The sequence below is a fragment of the Melanotaenia boesemani genome, chromosome 20 (genome assembly GCF_017639745.1).
Source record: "Melanotaenia boesemani isolate fMelBoe1 chromosome 20, fMelBoe1.pri, whole genome shotgun sequence".
Taxonomy (NCBI): Eukaryota; Metazoa; Chordata; class Actinopteri; order Atheriniformes; family Melanotaeniidae; genus Melanotaenia; species Melanotaenia boesemani.
Window position 1 is genome coordinate 23124548 of NC_055701.1, and position 16342 is coordinate 23140889.

Genomic DNA, 16342 nt, shown 5'->3' on the forward strand with positions numbered 1-16342 from the left:
AAATTTAAACATTCTTTACACAGAATATTAAAACAAGTGATCCAGGCTATAAATAAGATACCAAAACATCAAACCATAACTCTTCCACTCCAGTACACCTGAGTGGAACCACCGGACACTGAATATATGACCTATTTTTACAGCATATTAAAATAATAATTAACAGCATTACAGCAGCTGTTTTTACACATCTCAATAAAAACAAATCTGTTACACCTGACAGGGATGTGACGGAGGTCTCTATAAAATATAATCTTGCAGATGTGATTGGATGACACAAAGCTTCATCTGAATATTTTTTTTTTTAAAAGAACACACAAATTTACAGCCTCACTTTTTATATATGTTTTGTAATCGTTTGTCCACCGGGATTTATTTCAGAACATTTTTATAGCATGTTCCTGGCTTGTATTGGCTTAGTTAGATGTATTCTACAAAATAAACGGATTTTTTAATGCATAATGTGTTTGATGAGATTTATGATCTTCTTGGACAAAAAAATAGATATTTTCTTGAAAAAAGGATGTTTTGTTTAGTTTTTTTTTATGTTTGTGCAGTTTAGAGATGAGGTCTGCAGACTGACTGAGCTCAAAAAGAAGATAGTCGTTGAGTTCATGTGATAAAAGGAGAAGCTCCTGCCACAGAAAATTGGGGATAAAGTGGAGAGAGTGTCCAGCTTTACGTTTCTGAATCTTCACGCCAGTGAGGATCTCAAGAAAATCATCAACTCTGCTTTTTACACAGCCACAGAAGAGCCTGCACAAGAACCATTTCCCAGAATGACCCATTTGCACTACTAACATGTGGAGAATGCTACGCAGCCCAAAGACTTTTACCCATTTAATACATATCTGTTTTTGTGTGTGCATGCAGATCTTGTTAAATGAGATATTCAAGTTTGTTGCACATCACATGCAATGACAACAAGGAATATTTCTCTTCTATCACGTCTGGTTTTTGTTTCTTGAGTGTGCTTCATTATGCAGAACATGTCAGACAAGAGGGCACAAAATCATATGGTGGTGGGAACAGCTTATATGTGGCACCACAAGTCATCCAACTTGAAACTTTCAGAGGTGTAATTGTGAACTGAAGCACAAAAACACTAATAATGGACTTCCTAATAAGGAGAGAAGCATTGTGAGTCTGGTAGTTAAAATAAATAAATAAATAAAAACAAGCACTGAAGCACAAAGAGGTCTCACAGCTAACATTGGGACCATTTAAACCTTTTAATTTAAGGAAACAAAGGATATTGCATTTCTCCTCATGACCTGCTGCTCATGATTCTGGGCAAGTGAAGGAAAAAAAATCAAAACGGATCACGTAACATAATCACAACCCACTTTCACATTCCAGCTCTCAATCTTCATGTTTTGGTTTAGCCTTGGTCTACATTTTCTTTGACAGACTCTACTGAGCCTTCAGCTGCTGAACTTCGACGCTGTCGGCCATCTTGGGGAGCAGGTGCAGACTGTGGTAGCCCATGCACAGCTGTATGATGATCCTTGTTGGCATGTTCTTCAGGGGAGTAGTAAATGATGTTCTTGGAAAGACACAAAAAGGAAAGCATAATACATTTCATGAAGTTGAAGTGGTTTATTTAACAGAATTAGTCCACTTTTAAAAACGTTGCTTTTACTTATTATTCTTTGACATTTTGCACAATTTATTGCTCATCACAAAAACTTAAAGACCATTTTTTGTTTACCTGAACCACATTTATGCTGCTAGATATTCATCTTAGCTTGCATCTATGTAGCCCAACTAATGAAGATTATAAGATTTATTAAATACTTACAGGTGCTGTCTTTTCTGTGAGCCTGATGATAAATTTCTTACTAACGTAAGAAAGTTTTTTGATGTCACTCCAGGGAAATTTACTGGTTGGTGTTAGCCTGGAAAAGTTAAGAAATACATGTTGTTGTAGTAGAATCAAGAGAATCTTGATATAAATAATGACCTTTCCTTAAAAAAAACTGAAAATAGCAAGATGTAAATATCTGATAGATCACAAGCTGATTGATACTCATTTAAAAAATGAAAATATAAAGAGTTTCAGGCAATGCACTCAACTAGAACCTGGTTGAATGACCTACTTGTTTTCTTTGGTATAGATGTTCAGCCCCTGCATGCTAACTCCCAGCCACAGCTCTGTGCCCTCTGTGTTCTTTATCTCAAAGTAGCTGATACCATACATCTCCAGGTCCTGGGCGATCCTCAGGTACTCCATCATGGCCCCTTCCCTGTTCACAGTGACACAATTAACTCTACAAATTCAGTATATTCCAACTGTTTGTGACTTACCGCAGAAACAAGAGTTTTAATAATCTGGATATAGCCCAAAATTTTCAAAAAGCTCAATATCTGACTAATGTTTTATTGTTAATAGTTCCCTCAGTTTCAATGATTAAAGTCTATAAATGCTAAATAAAATTATCTATTTATGTTCAAGGTGATGATAGTTTACTTAAATTTAAGGAGTAAAGTATCTATCATAATTAAAACATCTCCATCCAGGGACTACAAATAAAAATGTATTTTCAGCTACATTCACTGCAATCAATTTATTGTCTTTTGTTCTTGTTCCATTAAAATAAATGAATAAATAAAGGTGGACTTGGTTTGTCTGAGTTTTTTAAGCCAATCAGCAAAATATCTGTCATAATGGCTGCAAGTAAAGACAGTAAATGTGCCGCTAATAGTCAGTTTTCAATCACTATCTCATTGACGTCCTAAAACGTCTAAAAGACAACATGTCATACTCTCCACACTTTGCTTGGTTTGCATATGAGGCCAGCAGGTCGGCGGTCTCCGGAGGACAGCAGATAGCCTTTGAACGAATATCCTCCTCCACCTGCAGGAAGAACAACTTCCTGGTGCTGTTCAAGATCAGCTCCTTCATAGTGTCCTTGGGGTAAAACCTGACCCTCAACTTGAAGCGAAGGGGAGTCTCTTTCTTTACATTCTGAGATAAAACCTGCAAAGATGATGAAAAAACAGAATAAAAAACATTATATGTCCTTAACTTGAACATGACCTGGTAATGGATTTCTTCTAATATCTTCCCTTTACACCAGCAGTCACAGTCATGTCAAATGCCACTGTTATGACTGATATGGTTGAGACTATATTATTTATGCAAATTGTATTGTACAGGTGCTGGGCTGTGATTGGCTCAGCCATATCTCCATGGCTGTTTGAGACCTGAGAAAGATGGGTCATTTTCACATTGTGTCCTGGCCACCCCTGGACAGGGCGTTGCAGCCACATGTCAGTCCTAGTTTCGGTGGCGAATAACAATACGTTCTTTAGAGAACTGCAGCACAAAGCTTCATAAAATATTCTGTGTGATTCATTACAGTACCAACACCACCCCAGATTATAAGCTTTCAAAGGGAAACTCCACAGCCACAAAGCCACTGCCTATTTTTAGAGTGGAAAAGAATATCAAGTTACAGTGACAAATTATATGAGACCACACACTTGCCTTTTTTTCAAGTTTCAACCACTTTATGGATCCTTTGGCGTTGACAAACTGCAGTCCAAAGAACGAAACCTCACGCAGGCCGATGGAGCTGGCTACCTGAAAGCACACACAAACAGCAGAGTGGAGACACGTTTACAAAATCCCAAATATCTTTTCTCATCACGGGCACAAACAAACATCACATCAGCTTCTGCAGGTTGATGCTGCACTGGTACAACACCATCCAACAGCTGGAGCAACAGCTGTAAAACCTTGGGACTTCTTTATAACAGAGCTGTCTCCCTTCCAGTAACAGTAAACCCCATCAGAGAGGACATCATTCTTTTCACTTTTTTTTACTGCTATTGATTATTTAGCTTTGGCTATTCTGAGTGCATGTGGTTTTATGCCTTGTTACAGCAGAACAGTTATTTGCTTCTTTGCAGATCAAGATTTCACACATGATCACACATGATCACATGATCAACTCATTAGCATCGTTTAACTTTCACTTAGCTGTTAAATTGTGTTTTTTTTATACATAAAGAGAGAGCTGAAACACAGAAACACAAGTTTTCCATCCACATCAAAACCCCTGACATTATGTGCTTTACTGCAGCATACAGACCTGTGCAAGGAGCTGACTCCCCTTTGTGTTTGGTTTGATGGGAAACTCCTGCTCTGAATCCATCAATGAGATGTGAATGTTGATCTGCAGCAAAATAAATAAATAAAAAAAACATTTAATCAGATAAAAATTACTAGATTTTAATTCAATACACATAATCCATTTGGTTTCCAAAAGTCTGTTTTCCCTCTTATGTTTGTTTTTCAAGTCATTGTGAAAAACAAATCCTTCTGTATTCAATTATCAAGATGCTTTCCACGTTGCTATAGCACTGGATTTATTAACCCATGTGTGATGTTTTAACCAAAAAGAAGCAATTTTCCCACATTATTCAAATCAGCAGGAATCGTACCTCCTTGGGCATCTTGACTGTGCAATGGTGTGTCCTGGCCTGACCGAGGCTGCAGAGTCCGACTTCCACCTGATAAAGATCACAGCTCTGTTCTCACTGGCCTGTTCGAATAAAACAACAGGATTTGTGTCCTTTGAACTCGACAGCAGATCCCTCACAGTGATGAGCAACCTGGTAAGACTGGCTTGGTTACTATCACATAACATCACAGGTTTGCCACCAGCTGGGCAACACGTAGCGCTCCACCCAAAGACGATCACCTTTCTCGACACTGCAACCTTTGATCAGAGAACACACGGTTATATAAGCCCAGATGTGCTATTAATGCTGCCTGATTGGAGGCTGCATGAGTAAGTGATGGGCTGTTGTAAAGAGACTGTATTGATATTACTGAATAAGCTTGTTTTTTATTAAAATGAGACAATCTCAAGGGTAAATTTGCAAATTTTATTGACAATTCTCCAAAAACAAAAATCATGTTGAGAAAAAAATGGACTGAACATGAACAAAGCAGCAGAATTACAGTTTTCTGTTCAACCCTCATTCTGTTGTGGACAAACAGCAAATTATAGTGACAACATTTAGACTTACAAATAATGCAAATAGTCGTGGATTAGCAGGAAGTTATCCATCAACATTTCTAATAATAATTTGTTACGTATCATAAATAAGGCCAGGATTTTTTATTTATTTATTCTGTTCCTTTCAACATATTTCAGACATCTCAGAATCAGTTGCAGTAGTACTAAAATCAAGTGTCTCTTCAGAAACATTTGGTGGTGTTTTAAATCTTATAGTTCTCCCCCTGCCGCTGCATTCAATACACAGTCAATATATGCAAAATAAACAACGCGTTTCATTTCATGTTGCTTCACAGGGATGTTTGAGTTTCATCAGGCTGCACGATACATCAGACACAGAAGTCTGACAACTGAGGCATGATGTAAAAACTGGAAAACTGGAACAATAGACGTCTCAGCAGTGGGAAAGGCTTGCTGCGCGATAAGACTCTCACGGTGATGCAGGACCATGTAAAGCTTCAGTTCAAGTAAAAAGGATCTTTTATTTCATTCTTCTCATGTACTGTGTTACACTTTTTGATGATTCTGGTCAAGTAAATAGGAGAAAGATAAAAGAGCCGAGTTGAAATTAAAACTCATCTTTGATTTGAAAATGAGGCTGATCCTCCGGTTTGAAGTCTTCGTTGGGACTTCCGTCCTCATTGAGGATCCGTGATGCTGTGTAACCCACAATGGGATACTTGGCTTTGTATGTCCCTTCAAATATACTGTCCAGAGACTTAAGTTGCTCTTCAGTGAGGCCTGCCTGTTGAGGTAAAGATAAAAAAAAAATAGGGGGTTTTATTAATTAGGAGTTCATTAGGAGTGCCGGACACTGAGGCATTTGTTGTATTTATGTTACCGTTTTTAGTTAATAAAGGACATTTTAACACTTGCAGTGTTGAAAACAAAAGGTATTACTAAAATAGCTGGCATGCTGAGTAAAATCTAAATGAAAACAGAATCTAAGAAACCCACATTCAGTTTCCATAGAACATAAACAACATCTCAGATGTTGTAACTGAGACATTTTACCATTTTGTGGGAAAAAATAGTTCATTTTGAATTTGATGGCAGCAATGCATCTGGGAAAAAAGTTGGAACAGGTGCAACAAAAGGCTTTTAAAAGTCATTGGCACATTTTAAAAAAAACTTGAGGAGCATTTGACAACTAATTAGGTTAAATGGCAACAGGTCAGTGACATGACTGTGTAAAAAAGGAGCATTTCAGAGATGCAGAGTCTATCAGATGTAAAGAAGGACTGATATTTAAAAATCTGACACAAGCTGTGTCTAAAAGTTGTGAAACAATTTCAGAAAAGATTCCTCTACTTAAAATTGCTAAAGCTTTTAAATCTCCCCATCTACAGTGTAGAAATTAATCAATAGTTTCAGAGAATCAGGAGGAATCTCTGTGTGCAGGGTACAGCCCAAAACTGGATGCTTGTAATCTTCAGACTGCAATAAAACCAGACATGATTCTCTACTGGAAATTAAGATCACTTCCAGAAATAACTGTCTGTGAACACAGTTCACTGTTAAATTCACAAATGCAGGTTGAAGCATTATCATGCAAATATTTGGGCCTTCTATCATCATTTAAAATGATCTGATGCAATATGGAAAACATGGAAACCGTGTCCTGTAGACTCAAAAGGAGAGGAACCATCCAGCTTGTTATCAGTAGACAGTTTAAAAGCCTGCATCTCTGATGGTGTTGAGTTGCATTAGTGCCTATGGTGTGGACAGCGTTCACATCTGTGAAGAATCCATTAATGTTGTACATGGAGGTTTTAGAGCAACATCTGCTCCCATCCAGACAACGTCTCTTTCAGAAAAGGCCTTGCAGATTTCAGCAAGACAATACTGAACCACATCCTGCATCCATCACAACAGCATGGCTTCACAGGAGAAGAGTCCGGCTGCGGAACTGGCCTGTCTGCAATCCAGATCTTTCACCAATACAAAAAAATTTAAAAAAAATTTAAAGCATCATGGAATTAAAAATGTTCTTCTAAAATTGTTTTACAATTTTAAGGTACAGTTTGTTGAAGATTGATGAACTCTTGCTATTTCTCTCTATCATTTAATACACAGTCATGTCACTGACCTGTTGGTCTTAATTATTTATCAGATTTTTCAAAAGCTCCTCAAGTTATTATGTGAAACTGCGATTTCTCTACATGTTTGCAGCTCTGAAAGGTAGTGCTGTTTTGCAACAGGGTGTCAAATATCAGTAATCCTCACCCACATAAGCTAAATCAAGACAGTACAGTCAATTAGGTGGGTGGGGTAGGGCGGTTTCAGGAGAACTCACGGTATCTGATGTCAGGTCTTCTGGGTCCAGGGACATCTTGGCCACAGCTCGAGTGGAGTCCTTCCCAACCAGGGCGTTATAGGGAGCACCCTTTCCATAAAACTCTGCAATAGATGAGATAATGGACCATTTTAAAGCAGTCTATTTAAAGTAAATCAATAAATGAGTGAAAAGAGATTTGGTCTGATTTAGATAGATAGATAGATAGATAGATAGATAGATAGATAGATAGATAGATAGATAGATAGATAGATAGATAGATAGATAGATATTTGTTGAAGAACTGGAGACTTTTCTCATGGGCTGCATCATTTACATCATGACTGCACATTTACTTTTGAGGAACAGCTTCATCTGAGCATGTCTTCTTGAAAGTCGATATAGATTTGAAGCCATATACCTTTTCCTTTAGTGACATCAAACACCACTCCTTTTACTGCCATGTAAATAGGCTGGCCCTCCTAAAACGGGGAGAGAATACACAGGAAAGTATAGATAAAAACCGCACACACAAACACACGTGATTTGCGGATCAAACTTCACCTCACTGCCGTCGTATCTCTTCAGCTCCTCCTCAGTGAAAAGCCGCACTGGTTTTGTTGCTGGTTTGAATTTTAATTTAATATCTTCCGCTAAAGTCGCTGAAAGGACGACAAAAACGACACAAAATCGCGCTGTTGCCATGGCAGTATCGTTATTTAGTTTAATGCGGAAACTCTATCTTCCACTTCCATGTCGTCACACCATTGATGCTGCATTTACTGACCCTCGGAAATTTTCCAGATGATTTTTCTCAAAAGTTAGACCGAGAAAGTTCTGCATTATGGGTCTGTAAAAAGACTGTCTGATCTACCACACAGCAGCTGCAGGAGGGCTTGTACTTTGTGACATGCTTTAACAGTGTATCAATCAAACATAAAACCGACTAAATCAAACAATGAACCGGAGTTTTGTCTGCACTGAACAGAGCACTTAGCAAAAAACAATTTTCAAATGACATCTTATGGCACTTTGTTACAAGCAGCCTGTAGCAAAGGCACATTGAGTAATTAACAATTTCTGTAGTTGCGCCTATAAAAATTTTTTGAAGATAGTCCAGTTTGACAGCCATAAAATAAGAATTTTTGCACATTTAAAAAAAGAAACTTGCATCGTATCTCAGTATTAGGGGTGTGTGATAGTGCAAGATTTGATTTTAATTTGATACAAGTAAATAAAGGGCTAGTATTGTCGATTCCAAAACCAATACTTTTTAATAGGGCTGTCAAAATGTTTGCGTAATACAAAAAGATTCATCTGTGGGATCAATGCAATCAATGCAAATTTTTAATGCATGAACATCAAAGTTATTATTCAGAATTTTACATGATCTCGGTGAGAGATTCTGATTTTTGGTATGTAGGTGCCTTGTCACTGAGATGAACTGACTACACCAAAACCACTTCATCCTCCTTAATTATAAAGATTCTGACAGTTTTCAAGCCTTAGATTAAAGTATTGATGTTATCACACTAATATCAATATCAATATTGATACTATCGATATCCACCCACAATAATCAGCATTGTCCTGAGTGTCTTCTTAAAAATTGAGGAAATTTGAGAAGTTGGATAGAAAGAAAGGAAGTGTCTAAAACATAAGCTGTCATTAAGGAATGAGGTGATGAGGGAGAAAACTTGACACTTGATGCACTTGGACCTTCATTTGACCCAACTTCTATTCACTAAAAGCTTATCAGAAATTGTCTCCATGAAATTGTGGTGGTCAAGAAGCAATTTTTACGGAGGGGAAACAAAGTGAAAAGGTTGCAAATGGACTGAATCGACTAAAAATCAGAGGTAGGTCTCATGTAGTGATGAAGGAATCCTCCTCAGAGCCTGGATCACAACATTATTGAAGAAATGTAGGTAGTAGTGTATGTAGTGTACATAGTGCCTTTTTGCTCAGAACTTATCAATCACTAATCAAGTAAGTAAACAAGGTCATAAGTTCAATTAATCAGTTATTACCCTGATTTTGTGAATATTTTACTAATAGTTGCCCAGATATTTGCTATTAGATCAGTAAATATTTGGACTAATACAAACTCTTTTAGTGAAAAGAAATCTCAGGAAAAAAGATAATGAATTCAAATAGTTTTGTCTATCTATATGTTCTTGTTCAAAAATGAAGTTTAGAGAAACAGCTTGACAATAAGTGTAATATGTTAATTTATAACAGAGCGTTGCAGTGGTTTTCTGTCACTGCAGCATAAAGGTTCTGGATATGAACCAGCAAGCTGCAGGAGTCTGCAGGTTCTTCCTCAACCTGCATGGGTTTTCTCTGGGTGTCATCACTTTTTCTTTCCTCCCAACGGAACACATGATTCTAAACTGGCCTCTTGTCCAAATCCAGGTGGAAGAGTGGCCAGTACCCACCACAAAAAAAAAAAAAAAAAAAAAAAAACGCACACACACACAAAACAAAAAACAAAACAAAAAAAACTCTACAACACTAACTCCTTTTGATTTAATCTTAGTGTAATCTTGTCACATCTATATCCAGTCATTTTTGTGCCTCTCTGTAGATGTTTGAGGTCACTTAGCTTATTCTATAGCAGGTCGGTTTTAGTTGATGCCTCTAAGTGGTCCTGCACCTCCTTGTGGTTGCTTTGAATACTTTGTTCTCATGGTATCACTTTATGGTCTTCTTCTCTTAACTGATTTGTGTTGATAAGTGTTCATTTAGTTACCTTTTCTTAATTAAAGGATATTTAACATATTTTGTACATCATGTTTCTTTGAGTTTCTCTCTCTCTCTCTCTCTCTCTCTCTCTCTCTCTCTCTCTCTCTCTCTCTCTATATATATATATATATATATATATATATATATATATGGAGAATTAATGTTGAATCTTGTTTCTTAGTTTGTTTTCTTCCCCCTGCACTTACTTTTAAATATAATTTTCAGATTTTAAACCAACAAAAAAAAAAAAAAAAAAAAAAAAACTATCAGTAATTTGAAAGAACTTTGTAAACGTGTAAAATATTAACACATTTTTGTGTTTAATTCTGTAAATGTATTTTCACAGTACCTGTAATGAACAGGTGGAACGATCAGGGCTTTTGATTTAGGATAAAAATAATGTATAGTTTATATTTTCCGTGCTCAAGTCATTGTAGTTGTACCAGATAATGGGGGTCAGAGTCGCCCCACACTGAAGAAGAAAGATTAAAAAAATATCTGGAAAACTTTTTTGTTATGAGCTGTGTTTATATTCTGTAGTGTGGTAAACTGACTTTGCCCATGAGCATCTAAATGTAGAATTAATGTACAACCAGAGGGAAGAGGGTAGGAAACAAGAAGATAACTAAGGACGCACTGGTTCAAATTGTATCGCGGCCTGTAGCCTACGGTGTTTATCATGGGATGGTCCTTTATCTCCGTGAACAAAACTCCTGGGGGTGACTGGCTGTATTACAGCGGAAACCTGGGAACTGAGCGCGGGTCGGGCTGGAACCACATTTCCTTAAAAATGTGTTTTCATAATTTAAAAGTAGTTTTCTGACTTCGCACAAACAGTCTGAAAAGCTGAGTAAGTTGTTGCCAGAAAGAAGCGCAAAGGAATGCCCGGAAAGGAAAACAGCCGGTTATACCAAGAGGTAACTTTACAACCTCCTCTGTTAGTATGTTTTCTTGAAGGTTTATCTCAATAGCCAGAATGCAACACTAACAGTCTGCTGTTCACTGGACTTGCTCGGAAAGAGACGAGTCCTCGGAAAACAGCTCTCTTCACGTCATGTGACTGACCAGCAGCTGAGGACGGCACTTTCTAACAGCTCCTTAGCATGACAAATTTATTTACTTTCTGTCTACTTTAGGTCACACTTTTAAAGCTGATTTTCTTATCATACATTTTAAATGCAGCCAAATTATCCGTAAAAGCCTAGAGTCTGTTGGTGCAGCTCTTATATGAACCCCCGGTTCTAATCGTGGTGCATTCAGGCGCTTCCATTATTTACTGTAATTGACTAGACATGAACACTGAAACTCCTTTCAGTAAGATTTCTGCGTGTAAAATTTAAGTTTGGGCTTTATTGATTCAATAAAGTGACCACTGTTAAAACACTATAATTTCAATATTTAAAAAAAAGAAAGAAAAAACACTATTAAGACTAGACAATTTCAATTATATGTGTTTTGTACTGGTGCTACATTACAGATTGGTGCGAAGTACAGAACAATTTTAATGAAATTAAAGCTCAAATTAAATGATCATTTTAGAAATATCAAAACAATTGATGATATATAATTGTAAAAATGTTATGTTTTACTATTCTAATTTTTTTTTTGTTATTATGTTACATAAAATGTAAGTTTAAGGTTTATAGTGGTTAAAATATGTATTTAATTAAATTAAATCAAATTAATCTTTATTTTTTTTATTGTACCATTTTACAACAAAGTCATTTTAAGGCACTTAAGTCAAATTCAATACAATTAATTGTAGTCAGTTAACCCAATTAAAACAAACCCATGATTTGGTCCACATTAGGCCAGTTTATATTAACTGTGCTCAAATAAGGTAATTGATAAAAGTAATAATTGCCCAGCTAGGCACACAAGTGGATTGCATCAAAACTCTTTGATTCAGTTCCCCATCTTGAGCATGCATCATGCAGCTGATGACAGTGAAAAGACTGTCTAATTACCATTTGAAGTATTTATATATTTCCTTCCACATCATAATGAATCCATTTTATTCCTTATGAGAAATACTGGCTTAAATGTTCTTTTCATATCCACACAGTTCGATGATGATGAGGAAGATGAAGGTAACACACAGTCTCAAGACTCTGTTGATGAAACCAATGAAGACCTGGAGAGCGAGGAGCCCAACGGCAGCACCTTACCAGGTAGCAGCTTGTGCTCTTTTCTCTGCTTTAAGTGTCTGATGAAGCAAAGTTTAACTGGAGATACTTACTCACTGTAACTAATACAGTTTATAGTTACTACCTCTAAGGGCAGTAATGTCTATAAAGGTCAGTGCACGCTTTTACTCGCACATCTATCTCTCTCAATTGTTCTCCTCTGCAGAGGATGACATCAGGGAGCAGAGTCCACCGATGAGATTCAGCAAAACCTGCGTGAAAAACGTCTTCACAGTGGTGCTCATCTTCATCTACCTGCTGCTGACTGCGGTGGCCGTCTTCCTGGCCTACCAGACCATCAGTGACTTTTTGCAGAAACTTCGTCAACCCGTTATGTCTGTCACCTACAAAGAAGTGGACTCATTTTCTCCTCCTGGTTGGTATAAATACAGAAGTTTTCACGCTTTATGCTGATATATGTCGAGGCTAAATGGGGAATTTAGATCAGCATGACAGGCCACATTCAGAAGAAGCCAGATTCTTATAACAGCCTGAATATGAAGCAGTTTTATGCCACGTTCAGGGACCACGATTAGCCATGAATACATGGTTAACACGTCTCACGTCTTAATTTTTGCTTTTGCTTTTTGCTGTTGTGATTTTTATATCCTTTATACCTCTCCATTCAAACAGTCTGCTCTTTAGTTTTGGAAATGCAGTAATTTCTGAAAATTATTCCTTTTATGTGTGCAGAGTTGAGGTGTTTTTAATGCAACATACAGTAGCAGAACTAAGTGTAACTTCATCAAGTATTTAATCACACATATGGAGATATTAAAGACAAAAAAGTTGCTATTTTTCTTCATAGACTGGTTTAAAGCAGCTGTACATGCAAAGCTCCAGATCTGTTCTTGTCAATATTTAACAAATGTTTCCCAGAATGTAACAGCATGACTTAAAAATGAAGCATCTGATTTTACAGAAAGTAAGCCAACCTGCTGACCTCCCGTTTGTTTCTCAGCTACCTCTGTGGCACAGGGCTTTGTCTTTATTTACATAAAACGTGGGTTCACTATGACCCAGTCAAGCTGAAACATGTTGGGAAGTTTTGCAAAGCCAGGCATGAAGAGACACGATAGCACCAACTGTGAACAGAGTTAATGGCACACTAATGTTTTAGGATAATGAACTGAATCACAGATCCAAAGCACACTCTGTCTGTCTTATCATAAAATGTTAACATTTTAATCTTTTGCTCTGACAGTAACACACAGTTGGTTGTTTTTATCGGAAGAATACAGTTAAAAGTGTTGTTGACCTTCAGCTTTTTTCGTGGTTTGGGGAGTTAAGTATTTACACTTAGTAAAAATTACTTTACAAATGAATGATATTATGGGTAAATCAGGCCTTTTTAACTATACTTTGCACCTACATTCTGGCTTTGTGGGGTTGGGTTGGAGTATTTTCATAGCTCACGGTTAGATTTGATCAGACATCAGAGTGTTTAGTATTAATAGAGGTGGTAGAGATATCCCACATGCTCTCTTAATGGATTTGGTTTTAGCCTCACTGTGGAGTGTGGAGATTGCTGTGTTGCTAAAATATCTTAGATGTTGTGTCATCATATTGTAAATGCCACGGTTGTCAGATTGAATATAAATGCAAATCTGTGACAATAAAAATTGCAATCATTTCACTCACTGAAAGCCACAACTTTCCAAAAAGCATGTTTATGATATTGTTTAACAAGCTTTGATCAGGATGTGGCAGCCTGTAAATGTCTTTCGAGTTAATCTGTAGTAGTGTGGACCCTCAGAATGAATTAACTGTGCAGTTTCTGTCTTTGATCAGGTATCGCTCTGTATCCTGGCGACGCTCAGCTGCTGAGCTGCAAACATCACTACCACAACTACATCCCACCTCTAGTGGACCCTGGAAAGCCTCAGGAAGGGGACTGTGAGATTATGCAAGTTACATACTTTGGGCCATTCACAAATCAGACAGAGGTAAGATTTAAACTCATTCATTTAGTGGTTTCACTGACATAACCTGCAGGTATCAGGCTTACAAAAAGCTTTTTATAATGGGCTGCTGACATGTTAAACACACACTCTCTCTGATTTACTTATTTTTTTATTTTAGAAACGAGCTTTGGTGGTCCGTGGCCCGTCTGACGTTAGAAACAAAGAGTTGATCTTCATGCAGTTCAGTCAGAATGAAACCCAGGAAGATTTCAGTGCCATCACTTACATGCTTTTTGCTAAGTTTAGTGACTTGATTAACAGGTAAGTGCAAGCATCAAGAGTCATGTTTGCCTGAGTTTTTGCAGACACATTTTCTGGTGTGTTTGTGTTTTCCCTCCATGTTGGACGTACGTTTTCACATTTTGTCCTCGTAGTATCAGCTGATTTGATAATCCCAGGAATACTTTAATCACAACCACAAGATGGTAATTTGTTTACATTATTGCCTTGAAGACGCACAGATGCCATTACTGCTTGATAACATGAGGAAGTATTCAAGTCAGTTAATTGATTAAAAAGCTGGTTAATTAACCCATCATGTGGCTGACACCTCATCTAGAGTTTCTTTGTCATCACTGCTTATTTTATTATATTTATTTATTTATATTTTATTATAAAATAAAACTAAAAAGCTGTTTGACCCAGTCTGTCAGCTGCATGGCTGACCTGTGTTTTCTGGCCTACTAGTGTAAACAGATCAGAGTTTATGAGGGACTGTGAGAGAAATTACTCTATGTGGACCTTCTCTGGTGGATTCAGAACCTGGGTCAAAATGTCTTTGGTGAAGACGTCTGGGAAAAGTGATGAAGCTGTTGAGTTTCGGCAAGAGGTATTCATCAGTTTTCTACATGATTATACAAAGATGTTTGATTTCAAAGGCTTTTTCACATTTTTCTTAATCAATCATTTTTGATTTTCTAGTCAGCTGTGGTGAAATTCAATGATAAGAGGCCTGAACCAGAACAAACCAACCAGCTCTTTTTTGCTGTGTTTGAATGGCGGGATCCGTTCATACAGGAAATTAGACTGGTAAGCTCTCCCAGACATTTTCTTCTCATTATATATATATATATATACATATGTATATATATATATATATCTGTGTGTGTGTGTGTGTGTGTGTGTATATGGATAATTAACCACAGCTTTGCTTATTTTCCAACAGATAGTGACTGCAAATCCCTGGAGCTCCATAGCCATCCTCTGTGGTGTTTTCATGGCTCTCTTCAAAGCTGCCAATTTTGCTAAACTCACTATAACATGGATTATTAAGATGCGTAAGAGGCATCTGAAAAATAAAGAAAGGGAACTGAACCAAATAAATTAAAATACTAGCTTAAAAAAAGAAAGAAAGTGGCACAACCCAACAGAATCTAACGATCCAAACTGACCGATCATAGTTTTGTTTTTACTCTAATATATTTTTTTAGGTCACGACTTGCACTGTTTTTCTATTACTAATGAGAATGATTGATAGTATTTATTAAAATGTAAAACTTGATAGATGGTTTTGCCTCCATTAACACAAAGTGGTCCTCGGATCGAATATAAGTTTAAATCCTGTTATTGTGTTTATATGTTTTTTTAAATTCAGAGACAGATTATGAGTAAAATCAACAAATGCTGTGGCTGCTATGACTGTATAGTCCACCACCTCTAATCTCAGACCAAAATGTGACATGGGCAGGGACAGATTCCTTGGTATAAAACGTTGTAATTTTGAGGAACATGGGAACATAATAACAGCTGGAGTGGGACTTAAGGTGTATACAGCATTTCAAAAGTTACAGGAATATTTTTCCAAAAGAATTCATAGTGTGTTGCAACCACACAAAAATGTTGCTGAATTATTAAATACTTTAAAAGTTTTTCAAAAATGACATCTCGCAAAGCAAAAAGATGATCATGTTTTTACAGTTACTGTTTATTTTTGATGTGTATAAATTTTGTTCTGTCAGTCCTGTTTTCCTGATTCAAACATAATGTCTTCTAAATAAATTGTAAGCATTGATGAGGCCGTTAAAATGAACTTAAATTGTGAATTTATTGTTTATTTTATTATGTTTATGATTTAAGAAATTTAGGAAAGTAAAGATAGTATTATGCCTGATTTTGTTCTGGATATTTCTTTCTACAAGGTAT

The 16342-nt window shown here is 36.8% G+C and overlaps 3 protein-coding genes across 3 annotated transcripts; 1 reads left to right on the forward strand and 2 right to left on the reverse strand.

Moving 5' to 3' along the window:
• Positions 1–1208: 1208 nt before the first annotated feature.
• LOC121631127 (ezrin-like) lies at positions 1209–4544 on the reverse strand. Its single transcript, XM_041971843.1, is given in 8 exon segments — positions 1209–1503; positions 1505–1546; positions 1802–1898; positions 2100–2246; positions 2766–2980; positions 3491–3586; positions 4098–4181; positions 4450–4544. Coding segments are annotated over 8 exon segments (783 nt in total). The 5' UTR covers positions 4462–4544; the 3' UTR covers positions 1209–1413.
• Positions 4545–4882: 338 nt separating this feature from the next.
• nenf (neudesin neurotrophic factor) lies at positions 4883–8059 on the reverse strand. The gene is made up of 4 exons (XM_041971854.1): positions 7870–8059; positions 7727–7787; positions 7327–7430; positions 4883–5775 (listed from the first exon to the last, which is right to left on the reverse strand). Exons 1-4 carry the CDS (start codon positions 8008–8010, stop codon positions 5599–5601), a joined length of 483 nt encoding a protein of 160 aa, XP_041827788.1. The 5' UTR covers positions 8011–8059; the 3' UTR covers positions 4883–5598.
• Positions 8060–10761: 2702 nt separating this feature from the next.
• On the forward strand, positions 10762–16310 carry pacc1 (proton activated chloride channel 1). Its single transcript, XM_041971835.1, has 8 exons — positions 10762–10967; positions 12116–12221; positions 12403–12612; positions 14028–14182; positions 14319–14461; positions 14888–15029; positions 15122–15229; positions 15366–16310. Exons 1-8 carry the CDS (start codon positions 10932–10934, stop codon positions 15525–15527), a joined length of 1062 nt encoding a protein of 353 aa, XP_041827769.1. The 5' UTR covers positions 10762–10931; the 3' UTR covers positions 15528–16310.
• Positions 16311–16342: the final 32 nt, after the last annotated feature.

What these genes read in the sequence shown, in the direction of transcription:
- pacc1 (XM_041971835.1), top strand. Translation starts at nt 10,932, where the DNA reads ATGCCCGGAAAGGAAAACAGCCGGTTATACCAAGAG. An exon ending in CAACGGCAGCACCTTACCAG is followed by an intron (nt 12,222 to 12,402) that starts GTAGCAGCTTGT and finishes TCTCCTCTGCAG; the next exon opens with AGGATGACATCAGGGAGCAG. An exon ending in GGACTCATTTTCTCCTCCTG is followed by an intron (nt 12,613 to 14,027) that starts GTTGGTATAAAT and finishes GTCTTTGATCAG; the next exon opens with GTATCGCTCTGTATCCTGGC.
- nenf (XM_041971854.1), bottom strand. Translation starts at nt 8,010, where the DNA reads ATGGCAACAGCGCGATTTTGTGTCGTTTTTGTCGTCCTTTCAGCGACT. An exon ending in TGATGTCACTAAAGGAAAAG is followed by an intron (nt 7,431 to 7,726) that starts GTATATGGCTTC and finishes CATCTATTGCAG; the next exon opens with AGTTTTATGGAAAGGGTGCT. An exon ending in AAGACCTGACATCAGATACC is followed by an intron (nt 5,776 to 7,326) that starts GTGAGTTCTCCT and finishes TTACCTCAACAG; the next exon opens with GCAGGCCTCACTGAAGAGCA.